The following is a 15,928-nucleotide window of genomic DNA, read 5'->3' as shown; positions in this document are numbered from 1 at the left end:
CAGAATATTATGAAAATATTTCACATGCTAATAGACCTCAAAGACTCAAATATGAAAAGCATTTATTGCATTAGTAGCTAGAATTTAAAATACATATATATTGCCTTTCCTTTTTCTGCACTCCTACCACCACTTCATTTTATCCTCTCATTTTCATTCTTTTTTCACTCTATTTCACTCAAAACTACTCTTACTATGTACTCTTCCTTCTTCATACCTTTAGCCTTTCTCTGAACTTTTACTTTTTATTCTTTATTTAGATTTTGAAAATGAAAACTAACATAGCTTTAATAATGGTACTACATGAATATATATATACATATATACTCTTTTGACTGGCCTGAAAAGACACTCTAATTAAAAAGCAACTGGCCGGGCGCAGTGGCTCATGCCTGTAATCCTAGCACTGTGGGAGGCCCAGGTAGGAGGATCACTTGAGGTCAGGAGTTCAAGACCAGCCTAAGCAAGACCAAGACTCTGTCTCTACCAAAAAATAAAAATTTAGCCAGGTATGATGGTATGTGCCTATAGTCCCAGCTACTTGAGAGGCTGAGGCAGAAGGATCACTTGACCTCAAGAGCTTGATGATGCCTCTGCACTCTAGCTGGAGCAACAGAGCAAGACTCTGTCTCAAAAAAAAAGGCACCATCCCTGGGTTTTAACACCATATGGAGAGGTTAAACTTTACCTTCACATATAATATCTTAACAATCAAGATAACAGATTTAATAACTAATTTAATAAACAAAAGAGATTACAGCTCCCCTTTAAGGTCATAACCTTCCCTCATTTCCTGGCAAGCAGCATAAACAAAGGTCTACTTACCTTTATAAAGCTTTGCATCCCAAAGCATTAACCTACTTATGAGACAGGGATTCTCAGAGCCAGGTTCTTCCCTAAGGCATGCTTGGCAAAAGATCTGCCTAAAGTCACCTACAAACAAAAGAAGTCACATAATTTTTATTCTTATAATATTGCTCCGAAACGTACATTACCTATGTGAAAAGACTAACATTAATCTTCCACACTTCATGCCAAGAATAATTGTGTCAACATCAAAGATTCAAGAGCCAATAAAAGATATTATTTGATACTATATTTGAAATAATAATCTATGATATTATACATCTGAAATAGAATCCTACATTATGCATTTGAAATGCAATCTTGAAACTCAATCAAAATGTATAAACCAAAAAGGAAAATTTATTTTGTACTCAACATTTTAAAATTTGTGGCTATAAAGAACATAGTACTTTATTAGAAATAAAAAAATTGGCTATATGCTTACTTGAATAGCTCATAATTTTGTTCATCCAAGAGCCAAGACGCAAAGCAAATTTCTGATGAGCCATAACCTCAGAGTGTAACACTTCTACATGAAGTGGATGTTGAGAGACATTTTCTGAATGACTCTACAAATGAAGGGAATATTGAAAAAAATAAGAAACTAGTATTTAAATTTTGCTTTTATATAAGTGATCTATCCTTCAAAAAAAAAAAAAAAGTCACATAACTCACATAACCCTGCCAGTTCTAATCTCTGTATCTAAGTGCCCCAATCCTCTCTTTACTTAGGATGTCAAAGCACTTCAACAATATGATCACTCTCATCACTCTACTTGGGCTCCCATAATGAACATTTCTCTTAAAATTCTCTTTTTGTCCCTAATTCAGAAAGTTACCTTTATATCTTCCTTTGCTTCCTGGCAAGCAGAATAAGCACCTGCTTTAACAGCCCGGCGACCCTAATTACAGACAAAAATGAGAATTAGGTAGCAGAATGATAACCACAATCAATGAGTAATATACAGTCAAAAGACCTAATGAGTTCTCAATTATTAATCACTTGACTAAAAATTGTAGGATTCCAGGACAATATCTAGAAGACAGACATAAATGTTTAATACCTTTATGAAGCATCAGAACTTTCAATTATAGAATAGGAAAGAAGTTCTATTATTTAGGATGTTGGGTTTCTTGCCTGGCAAGAATGTCAGCTCTTTACTTATTGTAGTGTACTCTCTATTTATATCAGATAATAATGACTCGGGTTTACTAATCTCCTGCTATGTGTTTTAAATACTTTGATGAATGAATTTAGAGCTCTTCAATATGTGTTACATAACACATTTGCAGTCCATTAATGGGTTGGAAGTGTAGCCAGGCTATTGATTCCTCAAGCCTTGAAAGCAGCCAACCAAAGTCTACGTAGGACTTCCTTATAGCTCATTCTTTTGCTCACCTGTAAAAATTTACCATTTTCTATGTGTGCCATGTGAAAAAAGTCAGGAAGTGCTGTCTTCCTCATTCAACCTTTACAATGACCCGATAAGGAAGGTATCCCTATTTTATAGATTTAAAAAACCAAGACACAAAGAGACTGAGTAATTTGTCCCCCAGTCAGAAAGTTACTAAGTGGTAGATTCAGGAATCCATGACAAGTAGTCCATCTCCAGAGCCTGAACTTCTAACCATCCTATAATATTCCCTGTTTAGCTCCTCAGTATATAAGTATAAGAACTACCTGCATATATTTGGACTATTAATTACATCAGTAAGGTTGTGATTACAAAGAAAAAAATACACAAAAAGCCAAGTCATAAGAGATTTTAAAAAGAACAGATAAGATAATAATAACTATATACTCAAAACACAAGGAGCTTACACACATGAGATTCTGGCAATCAACCTAAAGCAGTGAATCTAAATATAAATGGGAGAGGGGAACAATATCACACCCATTAAAATGGCTGCCATTAAAAAAAAAAATAATAAGTATTGACAAGGATGTGGAAAAACTAGAATGCCTGTGCACTCCTGGAGGAAATATAAAATGGTGCGGCTGCTATGTTAAATAGTATGGTTGGTTCCTCAAAAAATTAGACATAGAATTCCCATATGATCCAGCAATTCCACTTCTAGGTGTGTACCAAAAAAACTGAAAGAACCTGAACAGATATTTGTACACCCATGTTCATAAGGGTATTATTCACAATAGCCAAAAGGTGGAAGCAACCCAAGTATCTATTAACAAAAGAACAGATAAATAGAATGTGGTACACACAAGGGAATATCATTCAACCTTTAAAAAGAAGAAAATCCTATCATATGCTACAACATGGATGAACTCTGAAGACAATATGCTAAGTGAAATATACCAGTCAGGAAAAGACAAATATTGCATGATCTCACTTATATGAGATATCTAAAATAGTCAAGCTCTTCAAAAGTAGAATTGATGGTTGCGAGGGGTTGGAGGGAAAGGGAAAAGAGGAATTGTTCAATGGATATAGAGTTTCATTTTTGCAAGATGAACAAGTTCTAGAAATCTGTTGCACAATGTGCATATTAGTTAACACTATTATACTATATACATAAAAAAGATTAAGATGATAAATTTTATGTTATGTGAATTTTGCCACCATTAAAAACTTTTTTAAATGACCAAAAACATGGGGGGATGGGAGAAGATCAACTAGAACGAGGTAGTTTTTTCCAAAATACATGGGCATTGCTTTCCCCTTTTCTTCCCCATACTCCCAATTCTGAATTATTAGGCTTGTGCTCACATATCTACTCTGAAAAAAAAATTCTTCCCAAGTGATTTCTGATATGTTTCCTTTAACCTCATATTATAGCTAAAAACAGAACTACGAATATATATCTTTATGGGTTTGTAAAACAGACTAACTGCAATATAATTTTATCTAGCCAAGGAGTATAATTTTTCACCTTAATGTGGTGTACAACATTATCTCATATCCTATTTTACATTTTGAATGAGCATATGATCACTTATTAAAAAGCTTTTCTTGCAATCACTATCATCTATGGAGTCTTGGGACCCCAAAACAAACCAATCTACCACTAGGTAGGTTAGCTGTAGCCCCAAGCCATCTCCATTTTGACTATAGATGAGAGCAATAAAGAAGAAAAGTGGGAAAGGGATAAAGGATAGGCAGAGATAGAAGAAAGACGTTGGGAGGCCTAGATCTTTCCATTCCACATGAAAACCAACAAAGCCCAGCCCCATGCTTCCCCAAGCCAACTCTGTTCCTGGAGAGGTGGTTTACCATACTGTTATGTATTTTCTCAAGAGTCCTAGGATCATGGTAGTTCATAGTAATACTATAGGAATACTATATCTTGATATTCATCAAGATTTTCTCTTATAATCTGCAATGCTAATCTTATATATAAGATGGTAAAATGTGGAATTGGAAAGAGCACCGCTACATCTTAAAAAAAAAAATTTTTTTTTAATGGCAGCCCTAGCTATTTAAAATTTTCTTGAATGCCTGTTTCTTTCATAAGAATGGCAGAGAATAGTTTTCCCTGAGTACACATTTGGGAATAACACCAATCGGGTATCGGACAGAGGTGGGGGCTGGGGGGAAGGGATGGGTGTATACCTACTTGATGAGTGCGATGCGCACTGCCTGGGGAATGGACACGCTTGAGGTTCTGACTGGGGGAGATGGGGGTGGGGGGAGGGGATGGGTGCATACCTACATGATGAGTGCGATATGCACTGTCTAGGGAATGGACACGCTTGAGGCTCAGACTCGGGGGGGATGGGGAGGCATGGGCAATGTATATAGCCTGAACTTTTGTATCCCCATAATGAGCTGAAATAAAAAAAAAAAAGAAAGAAAGAAAAGAATGGCAGAGAATAATCCTTTGAAGGCAGATTCAGTCTGATTGATCTTTATATCTCCTCAAAGTGCTTTTATAAATGTTTAGTGAACTGATTTACAGCATCACATTTTAAGAGGGTATTTGACAAACTGATATTTATCTGGGGAGAGAAGGCAGAGAGAAGGAAACAGAGCTTGACCAGTATCAGCTTATTAACACAGCACAAACAGTTGAAGAAAATAGAAGAAAGCAGACATAAGAAATTATAGATTTCTTAAAAACTATTTGATGGGTTGCCATCTGAAAGCACAAGATCTTTTTTGGGTTCTACAAGAAATTAGTCTGAAAATATATGGAGACACATTTTGGCTGACATAGGAAAAAAATGTTTCTAAGAATGAGAGTTGTCCAACAAGCAGTCAGACAGAGAACTAAACTCTCCAAGTACTCAAGCACAAGTTAGAGGGCCACTGGCCAGGGATATTGTGCTGTCAGTAAGAAGATGGCCAATTTCAATGGTTTTTTACTACTTCCTATCTTACATCTTAATACATACTTTATCAGCAAACAAGGTACTACCACAACAAAAACAAAAGCTTCCATTTTTCCCCTAAGAAGGATATTTAAAGTTTATCTGCTAATACCTTTGTGATTATAGCCACCTAATGTTTTCCTCAATGAGACAGGGTATAAATGTATATTTAATAACTGTGATAATTCCAAACCCCAAGTAGACTTTACTTTGTACAACTAGTACAGCAGTTGAAAATCAGAAGCCTGATTGACCTTTAAAGGTCCTTCTATGACCTATAACTACATTGTAGCAATAGTAACATAGACACTAACACTTGGCCTAACCTGATACCATTCTGAGGGATAAAAAATGTTTAATATCCCATTTCACTTTCTTTTTTTTCCTACTCTTTCCTGTCTTCTCTTCCTATCTCTATTTTCCTCTTCTTTCTTATTTTCTTTACCTACTTTTCTCTTCCCTTTCTTCCTCTGATTGGTTCTCCTTTCTTATTCTCTTTCTTTTCTTCTTGCTAGATCTTCCTGCTTGATCTTCATCTTTCTTGTGTTTCTTCAGGAGTGCCTTACTTATCTTTTTCTCAATCTTCTTAAACATAGATAAATATAGCTTTCAATCATTCCTTCTCAAGCCCACTCATACTGTTATGCTCTTCACTTCCTTACAATAAATCTCATTTCAGGAATCTATCAACCACACAGTAGAAAAAAATTTTTTAACACTTTAGAGTTGTGTTAAATTATAAGTAATCTGGAAACACAGTCAACCTGAGACTAGTAGCCATTAACATAGATTACTAAAACGACTTGACCATGTCTAACCTACCAGAGCATCCAAAACTTAAGAGGAGAGAACACAGTTCATGTTTATATGCTGATCATATCTGTAAATAACTGATCTCATTAGCCTTTGAGCAAAGAGAGAATTCTTTATATGGAAGAGAAATGTTGGCAAAGACACACACTATTCAATATGTGGTCCTTACACTGGGAATATCAAAATCACCTGGAAACTTGTTAGAAATGGAAAAACTGCATACCCAACATCAAACCTACTAAATCATAATCTACATTTTTAATAAGATCTCCATAGAATTCACATGAAAATTAAAGTTTGAAGAGTAACATTCTAACCAGAATTCTCATGTACTTGGAATAGTGCCAAGATATATATCCATCCTTGGTTCTCCAGGTACTGGACACAGGTTTATGAAATAGAGATAATAATAATATCTATCTCAAGGGGTTGATTTATGGCTATAAGGATTAAATGAGATATTGCACGCAAAGTACACCATGCCTGACACATGTAATTGCTTGGTAAATGTTGGCTAATATTATTAACTATTCATATACTCTTTTCTTTTTTTCATTTCATTTGCTCTTTCATTAATGATTTGTAATCATATAAGACATACATAAGAAACATAGAGAAAGGAAGTTAACCACCTATTCTAATTCTATACTAAAATAACTGTTTAATATGATAAACACACACGAGAAATCTAAGTTCTAATGAATTTACCTAAGATGTAAGAAATAAAGGAAAAGAATGGCTGTGCCTAACGTAATACTAAGGCACTTGGCAAGGGCGCAGTCAACACCTGACTGTCAGGAAGCTGATGTGGGACAGCAGCATAATTCAAATGGAGACCACAAACCTCTTTGTCTATGGCAGTTGTATGCAACTGGGCCTCTGCAAGCTCACAGTCAAGAGCTCTCTGTAGGCTGTATATGACATGGTCATATGAATGGTGTTCATCATTGAAAAGCACACAATAGTATCTTTCATTTTTCTCCCTGTTTAAAAAAAAGATATATATTCAGACACTGCAACCAATAAACAAAGTAAAAAATAGACAAAAATAATATACGACATCTCAACTGAAGTAGCACCATGCAGTTTCCTACATGTGGGAAAGTAACGTTGTAATACTAATATAGGAAATGATTTTAAGTGGTATAGTGCCATGGATCTTTAAAAACCCTGATAAAAGTATTACCTTTTTCATGTTTTTCCTCCTATTTTTCTTATTGCTTTCAGAAGTCTCAGTTTAATAGCTGTATGTCTTTAATACTCCTCTTAACTCTTGCTCATCTCCCATTCTGACAATGGGAGACAGGCCTCAGGCTCAGAACCTTCAAGCAGGCAATGATAAATAATCAGATTTTATTAACATTTAGTTTTCATTGAATTTATTTTTGTTTTTATCTTCTATTTAAGTGATGTTGGTATTATAGTACATTTAAGTTATTGTTTTAAAAAAATTATACAGTATACACTTAAAGTGCCAGCACTCCCATTTTGGCAGTAGACCTCAGATAAGTCACCTAATCTTTTAATCTTACTGAGATGACAGTGTCTCTTCCACCTCTAAGAAGACCATAGTATCTACATTCAAGAGTGGCATGAGGATCTCATAAAATATGTAAAAATAGCTGCCATGGGCTACATATATGTTATCAGTTTTAAACAGTTTATAGTATGTTTTTACAATATACTCAATTGACCCTTATAACTCTAAGAGGAGATTTTCCCAGCCTTCTTACAGTTTAGGAAACAGAGGCTCACAGGGTTTTAAAAGACTTACTCATGGTCACGCTGCCAATAAGCAGTCAGAGGGCCTAGAACTTAGATCTGTGAATCTAAAGACCAGTGCTACCCATGTACACAATGACACTCAAGCAAATCTCCGTTGTTTGGTAAGCAGATGGCTCATGTTATGTTCACCAACATTAAGTTTCCTAAAAGGTTTAACTGACATTATCATCTATTTGAAATTAAAATATTTATGGATACAATTTCTCATGACCTTTATTTTCCCAAGCAATTTATGGCCCAACAAGAGTTAAAACAATACATTTATTGTCTCTATAAATTAGAATTCTTACTTGTCTGTTACAAAAAAACCAGTAAACTCAAAGAACAATTGTATTTGTATTTGTGCTGCAATTCTGTGAAAATCCTAATATTACATAGGCAGAAAAATTCCCACAAGGCTCAAACTATATCTTCCTGTCAGTTCAGAATTCCTTTTTACATTTGTAAGGTAAGAGCAAATATTACTGTCATCAAAAGACTTATGGCTATTACAAATTGCTGAGTTTTAGGTAAAAAAATGTTAAATTCCTACGATTTCAATAATCCTAGATACCAAGCATAGGAGAAAGGGCTATTTCCTCATTCCCCACCAAACTTTTCTTGATCAGGAAAAGAGCTAAAAGCCTGGGATAAAGGGAGATACACCATTCCAAAGTCCCTACCTTTGTTCACAAACCTCTTGGGGAAATTGGAGGCTGGTCTAGGCCAGGATCAAACTGAGCAATTTACTTACTGAGATGAGAGGCTCTAGGTCCTGAGAAATCATTTAGAACAAGATTCCAAAAATATTGATTTTTTTCCCTAAAAATTCAAAGCTCCTATAGGCTCTTCTTTTTGTATAGTGCCTAGTAAAACATCTTATACAAGGCCTATCTGGAAAGTATCCAACCATGTAATATGAAAAATACATTAACAATGGCTGGATACTTTTTGGACAGCCCTCATATAAATGGATATTTTGAAAATATTCCCAAAAGATAATTATCTATAAATTTTTCATATCGATAATATTAATAAATCAAGAAGTAACAACAAAACCAGTTATCTCACATTTATTTTGCAATATAAATAACCATCACTAAAACTTAATCCTTTTGACAATTTATCCCACCTTATCTGGAGTTCAGGAGGCAGTTCTTTTTCCTCTTCCCAAATAGTCATTTCTACAATGTATTTTATCACTGAAGGGAATATTTTCCTGGCTTGGGCAATTACCTCTTCATTCAATGGACAACGTGAATTCTATAAAAAAGCAGAGAAAAACATACTAACCAAGATTGTACACAAATAAATGGATAAGGAAGGTAATGTTATTAATTTAAAATAATCACTGTAATGAGTTCATTATAAAATCCTCCAGGAATGAATTCAAGTTAAGCTCAAGAGGGCTGGTATTCACATCAGTTTAGCTTAACACCTTGTGGCCAAGTTGGTGTTACAGATGACAGAAAGGAAAGGAGGCAGATCATGGAGCCCCCCTATTAGTGAAAGTCTCCCTTATGAATCTTCTTCTCTGTCTTTCTGGGTAGCCTAATTATGATATCATATAACAATTAGTTGTCCCTTATAGCTTATAAAAACTTTTCTCATAATTTGTCTCAGCAGACCCTCATGACTACTCCTCTATAAAAAGACAGAACAGGTATTAATGACATTTAAAAGATAAGGAACCCAGCCAGTCACAAAAGGACAAATACTGTATGATTCTGCTACCATATGTAGCATCTGAAGTAGTCATAATCATAAACAGAAGCTTAAAAGGTGGTTGCCAAAGGCTGGGTACAGGTGGGAATCAGTGTGAGGTGAGTATAGAATTTCAGTATTAGGAGACAAAAAAGTTCTTAAGATCCGTTACATAACAATGTGAATATACTTAGCACTACTGAACTGTATTCTGTTGTTTTTTTTTTTAGAGACAGAGTCTTGCTCTGTCACTCAGGTTGGAGTGCAGTGGCATAATCATAGCTCACTGCAGCCTTGAACTCCTGGGCTCAAGCAATCCTCCTGCCTCAGCCTCCCTAGTAGCTAGTACAACAGGTGTATACCACGTGTTCCTGACCATAGTGGGAAAGCATCTAGTGTTTCAACACTAAGGATATTAGCTGTGAGTTTTTCAGATGCCCTTTATCAGGATGACGAAGTTCTCTTCCTTTCTTAGTTTGCTGAATATTTTGATCATGAAAGAGTGTTGGATTCTACCAAATGCTTTTGCTGCATCTACTGAGATGATCATGTGGTTTTGTCTTTTATTCTATTTAAATACAATGCAAGGCCGGGCGCGGTGGCTCACGCCTGTAATCCTAGCACTCTGGGAGGCCGAGGCGGGTGGATCGCTCGAGGTCAGGAGTTCGAGACCAGCCTGAGCAAGAGTGAGACCCCCCGTCTCTACTAAAAATAGAAAGAAATTATATGGACAACTAAAATATATATATACAAAAAATTAGCCGGGCATGGTGGCGCATGCCTGTAGTCCCAGCTACTCGGGAGGCTGAGGCAGTAGGATCGCTTGAGCCCGGGAGTTTGAGGTTGCTGTGAGCTAGGCTGACGCCATGGCACTCACTCTAGCCCGGGCAACAGAGTGAGACTCTGTCTCAAAAAAATAAATAAATAAATAAATAAATACAATGCAATACACAATTTTGTATTACACTGATTGCTTTTCAGATGTTAAAACTATGTAGTTCATTTTACATAATACGAAGAGTCTTTTTTGTTTTTTGGAGACAGAGTCTCACACTGTTGCCCTAAGTAGCGTGCTGTGGTGCCAGTCTAGCTCACAGCAAACTCAAACTCCTGAGCTCAAGCAAACCTCCTGCCTCAGCCTCCTCAGTACCTAGGACTACAGGCACATGCCACAACACCCAGCTAATTTTTCTATTTTTAGTAGAGATGGGGTCTAGCTCTTGCTCAGGCTGGTCTCGAACTCCTGAGCTCAAGCAATCCTCCTGCCTTGGCCTCCCAGAGTTCTAGGATTACATGCATGCACCACTGCACCCAGCCTGAAGAGGCTTATTATGCCATATCATTCCACCATTAGTGATGATGTTAACGTTAATGACTGGTTTCAGTTGATGACAGTAGGGCACCTCCATTGTAAAGTTTCATTTTTTCCTCTATTTTTAACAAGTAATGTATTACTGGTGAATAATTTAGAAGCATGTGAATATTATTTCTCATCAGCCTAAGTCTTAATGGTTTTAGCATCCATTAATGATCCTTGTCTGAATCAAATATTTCCTTAGAGTTTACAAAATACTGACTTTACTAACTCTATCATGCCTTCTCTATTAGCTAGCATTCTTCTAGCAAGAAGAGCTTTTCCTGATGAACTAGAGATACCTGGTTACCATGAAATACAAACCTTATTGAAAAGGCAGAATAAATGTTACTTCATTCTCTTTAATTATCAATTTTTAGAGTAATGAATTAACAAAATAGCTACTGTCATAGTAACAAATAAGTTTTATGTAGCTCCCACTTAAGTTTCATTAGGAACTCATGGATTTTTATATAGTCAGTGTGATTCAATTATAGCAATTATTTGTTATTTCTTCAATGTTTCAATTATCCAACTAAGGTCAATGGGAGCCTTTTCAAGCTGGGTCCTAGGTTCTTTTGACACAACCCCATCTACACAAGCAGACCTTATAAATTCCCTGACCCAGACCTGGAATCAGGTATTTTAACAACAAGACTGGTTTCTTTTATTGAGCAATACTACTTAAGACACCAACATCTGGGCTCTAGAGGTGTTCACTGCTATAGGGGTATCTGCAACAGTTTAAAGAGCATAAAAACTATTTATTCTTTGAAGTTTTGGAAGGATTCATCTGTGAAACTATTTGAGCATGGCATTTTTAGAGAAGTACTTTCTTGTGACAATTTTCTGAATTTCTTCAGTGTTACTGACCAAGTTTTCTCTCTGCTTTTGAATAAATTACAGCACTTTGTACTGATAAAATAATCCATTTTCAAAGGTATTTGCACAAAGTCATTCAAAGAGTATTTTATAATCCCTTTAATTCCTTCTGTATCTGTGGTTCTATGGTTATTTTCACATTCTCATTTCTAATTGTATATATCTATGCTTGTTCATTTTTTTTGATTAGGATATATCTATTTAATCTGACTTTTTTTTCTTTAAGAAAAGCAGTTATTGAATTTGTGTCAAATTTTACTGTTTTCTGATTCATTACATTCTGCTCTTTTTTTTTTTTTGACACAGACAACTACAGAATGCTCTTATCTATTAATAATTACTTCATTTTGTTCTTTTAGACTTATATATTGTTTATTCTTATTTGTCAAGTTGATTGCTTAACAACAAGTATTCTGAATTCATCTTTTCATTGTGAATTCATTCTCTCTAAATTACTAAATTCTTAACGTCTCTGGAATGGGAAAAACCTCCTTACATTTAAATATGAGAACAAAAATATCAGGGTTCTCAATGGAATTCTGTTTAATCTATATATATATATATATATATATATATATATAATGTTTGTTGTCTAATTTCAGCAAACTTAAAATAGCTAGCAACATTTAAAAAACAATACTTACCTCTTTTATAGTACCTGCTCTTCCAGGTTCATGATTCACACAAAAAGGGCCAGTTTTCCATGCCTCTGTGTCTCCACAGTCACAAAACCCTCCTCCAGTAGAAGTATGCATCTGATAAATGAAAAATGAGTTTGTCTTGATTTCAAAATATATTACAAAGCAAGGAAGAAAGATAAAGATGATTAAAATAATAAGTGCTCACCAATACTTCAATCTTATTTTTAATGTTATAGAAACTGGATGTAACAAAAACTATTTTGATTATTTACCTAAAAAATGAATCAACAAACCAATAAACCAAAAGTCCCAAATCCTGAATATTTCATCAAACAAAAATGAACCTTCAACACTGATAAGCTTTTGAAGCATGACTCTAATTTTAAAATAGTTGTTTAAATTTGAACTAGTGAAGAACAGATAACAAAGTGTGCAAAAATAATCTATACAACACCTAGAATGTTTGAGTAATAAGATTTTTTGATTAAACAAATTTTTAAAAAATTATAATTATACTTACATAGTACTTAAGAAATGTATAAAGTATTTTCATTTACACTGATGTCCCACAGCAATTAAAACTTAAACTTTTTTCTTTCAGTGTTCTTTTTTTTTTTTTTTTTTTGAGACAGAGTCTCACTCTATTGCCCTGGCTAGAGTGCTGTGGCGTCAGCCTAGCTCACAGCAACCTCAAGCTCCTGGGCTCAAGCAATCCTTCTGCCTCAGCCTCTCAAGTAGCTGGGACTACAGGCATGCGCCACCATGCCCGGCTAATATTTTCTATATATTTTTAGTTGTCCAGATAATTTCTTTCTATTTTTTTAGTAGCGACAGGGTCTCGCTCTTGCTCAGGCTGGTCTCAAACTCCTGAGCTCAAACGATCCACTCGCCTCGGCCTTCCAGAGTGCAAGGATTACAGGCGTGAGCCACCGCGCCCGGCCTCTTTCAGTGTTCTTGAAACAAAATTATCTAAAACATACTAACGCAGGTAGAGGATGGTGGCAACAACCTGACTTTGAATCTTCCTCAGAACTGTAACACAACTCTCCAAACTGAATTAATTACATAGCCTCAAACAAGCATTTGGAGATATGAAAACCTTTAATCAGACTAAATACTTTTAATCAGAAATGTAATAACTAATAACAGAAATGGACAAGAAAATAGGATAAATAAAATGAGACTTGGTTGAACTCAGGAAAAAAAAATATGAAAAAAAGAGAAAATCATACCAGAAATGAATTCTAAATTACAAGGTGTCCAAAATATAGACTCAAATGCAAAGTTAATAAATAACACTTAAGCAAAGTGGGAAAACAAGAAAATGAAAATTAGATGAAGTAAAGAAATAGGATCAGAGAAAAAGTGGCTGAAATGGAAGATAGGCATAAGAGTGTATATAACTGGAGTCACTGAAGAAGAAAATCGAAACAATGGAACATAGCTAATACTTAGAACTGTAAACTAGGAAAACTTCCTGAAAATAAAAGATGACCTAAATCTACACACTGAAAGGGCCCATAAGTCCATGAGTGACTGAGAAAAAAAATTCACCCAGTGTGATCAATTCCAAAATATATACTACTACAACTATTAGACATTAAAGATAAAAGTCCTGAGGGCCTTCAGGCAAAAGATGAGATATCCTAATAGCATGACAGTTAGACTGGCATTAGACTTCTCAATAACAACATATAAAACAAGACAACAGCAGAGCAGCATTTTTAAGACAAGAAAATACAAACTAAGAATATTATTTCCAGCCAAGCTATAAAGATGCAATTTTGAGCATCTCATAACTTAGGGAACATGGAGCACATGTGCCCTTCCTGAGGTGTCTACTTGAGCAACCATCAGCAAACTTTCTGTATAAAGGACCAGACAATAAATATTTTAGGTTTTGTAGGCCACATAGCCTCAGTCAAATTACTCAGTTCTACTGTTTAATGCAGAAGTAGCCACAGACAATACATAAACAAATGAGTGTGGCTATGTTGCAATAAAACTTTATTTATGGGTGCTGAACTTTTAATTTCATATACTTTCCATGTATTATGACATATTCTTATTTTTTTTACTTTCTGAAAATATAAAAACCATTCTCAGCTTTCAGGCCATACAAAATATTGAGCCAGATTTGACCCACAAGCTGTAGTCTACTGACCCTTGTACTACCTACCAAGAGACAACTGGGGAAACCTTGGGAAAAGAACGGATGGTGAACATTTAATATATTTAATTGAAAAGCTAAGAACAAATCAAGGGTGGGGACATGGATAGAAGAATATAAACATTAAATGACTTGACAATCAAAAACACTACAACTAAAAAACTAAAGAAGGAAAGTAAAAGTAATATAAGATCATCAACTATTATATAGGTAATAAAGAGAAAGCAAACAATACAATTAAAACTAACAGACTAGATGATAAGAGGTTAAGGAGAAAAAAAGGATTAGGACACTATGAAATTATTAATACTGAAGTAATCAACAGAACAAAAGTAACAAAAGAAATTAAAATATACTAATCAAGTTTTCTCCTTTCATATACAATATACTGAAGAATGCCAGACTTGTTTATAATTACTAAAAATGTAGCTGTATCAAAAGAAAGTATGAACATAATATTGGAATAGGGAATGCCATAGAAGCAAGGTATAAAATCTAGAAGCATAAAAAAACCTGGCAAATTTAACATACAAATTTAAAATGTCAATAAGAAAAATGATAGCATAAACCAATTAGAAAGACAGAAAATAGATCTTATAAAGTCAAATCTACTTAATTTGTGATCCAGCAATACTCCTAAATTACCCAAGAGAAATGAAAACATACACCCACATAAGCTTATACTTTTTTTTTTTTTTTTTGAGACAGAGTCTCACTCTGTTGCCCGGGCTAGAGTGAGTGCCGTGGCGTCAGTCTAGCTCACAGCAACCTCAAACTCCTGGGCTTAAGCGATCCTACTGCCTCAGCCTCCCGAGTAGCTGGGACTACAGGCATGCGCCACCATGCCCGGCTAATTTTTTGTATATATATATTTTAGTTGTCCATGTAATTTCTTTCTATTTTTAGTAGAGACGGGGTCTCACTCTTGCTCAGGCTGGTCTTGAACTCCTGACCTCGAGCGATCCACCCGCCTCGGCCTCCCAGAGTGCTAGGATTACAGGCGTGAGCCACCACGCCCGGCCTAGCTTATACTTAAATGTTTATAGAAGCTTTACTTAAAAGCTGGAAACAACCCAAATGTTCATCAACTGGTGAATGAATAAACAAATTGTGGGACATCCATACAATGGCATACCACTCAGCAATAAAAAGGAACAGACTGCTGATACATAAATGGATCTCAGAATCATTACACTAAGGTGAAAGTAGCCAGACAGGAAGACTACATACTTCAATATGATTTTTTATATGACATTCTGAAAAGGTAAAACTATAGCTACAGAAAACAGATCAGTGGTTCCCAGAACTTGGGAGTTGGAGGAGACTGACTGCAAAGGGGCACCAGAGAACTTTTGGGGATGATATAAATATTGTACTGATTGATTGTGCTGGTGGTTACACAATTGCATATATTTATCAAAACTCAT

At 35.2% G+C, this 15,928-nt stretch overlaps 1 protein-coding gene across 1 annotated transcript in view; it reads right to left on the bottom strand.

Annotated features, from left to right (window-relative positions):
- The window catches only part of UBR1 (ubiquitin protein ligase E3 component n-recognin 1), a 121,591-nt gene that overhangs the window by 83,053 nt on the left and 22,610 nt on the right, over positions 1 to 15,928 (bottom strand). The window contains exons 4-9 of the mRNA XM_069484359.1: positions 12,335 to 12,445; positions 8,883 to 9,013; positions 6,831 to 6,969; positions 1,686 to 1,748; positions 1,292 to 1,415; positions 826 to 933 (exon numbers count right to left, since the gene is read on the bottom strand). Of these exons, the coding sequence (XP_069340460.1) occupies positions 826 to 933; positions 1,292 to 1,415; positions 1,686 to 1,748; positions 6,831 to 6,969; positions 8,883 to 9,013; positions 12,335 to 12,445 (676 nt within the window). The remainder of the gene's footprint in view (positions 1 to 825; positions 934 to 1,291; positions 1,416 to 1,685; positions 1,749 to 6,830; positions 6,970 to 8,882; positions 9,014 to 12,334; positions 12,446 to 15,928) is intronic.

The sequence above is a fragment of the Eulemur rufifrons genome, chromosome 2, assembly GCF_041146395.1.
Source record: "Eulemur rufifrons isolate Redbay chromosome 2, OSU_ERuf_1, whole genome shotgun sequence".
NCBI classification, from domain to species: Eukaryota; Metazoa; Chordata; class Mammalia; order Primates; family Lemuridae; genus Eulemur; species Eulemur rufifrons.
Note: the sequence above shows the minus strand (reverse complement) of the source record. Positions and strands in the feature narration are given on the sequence as shown.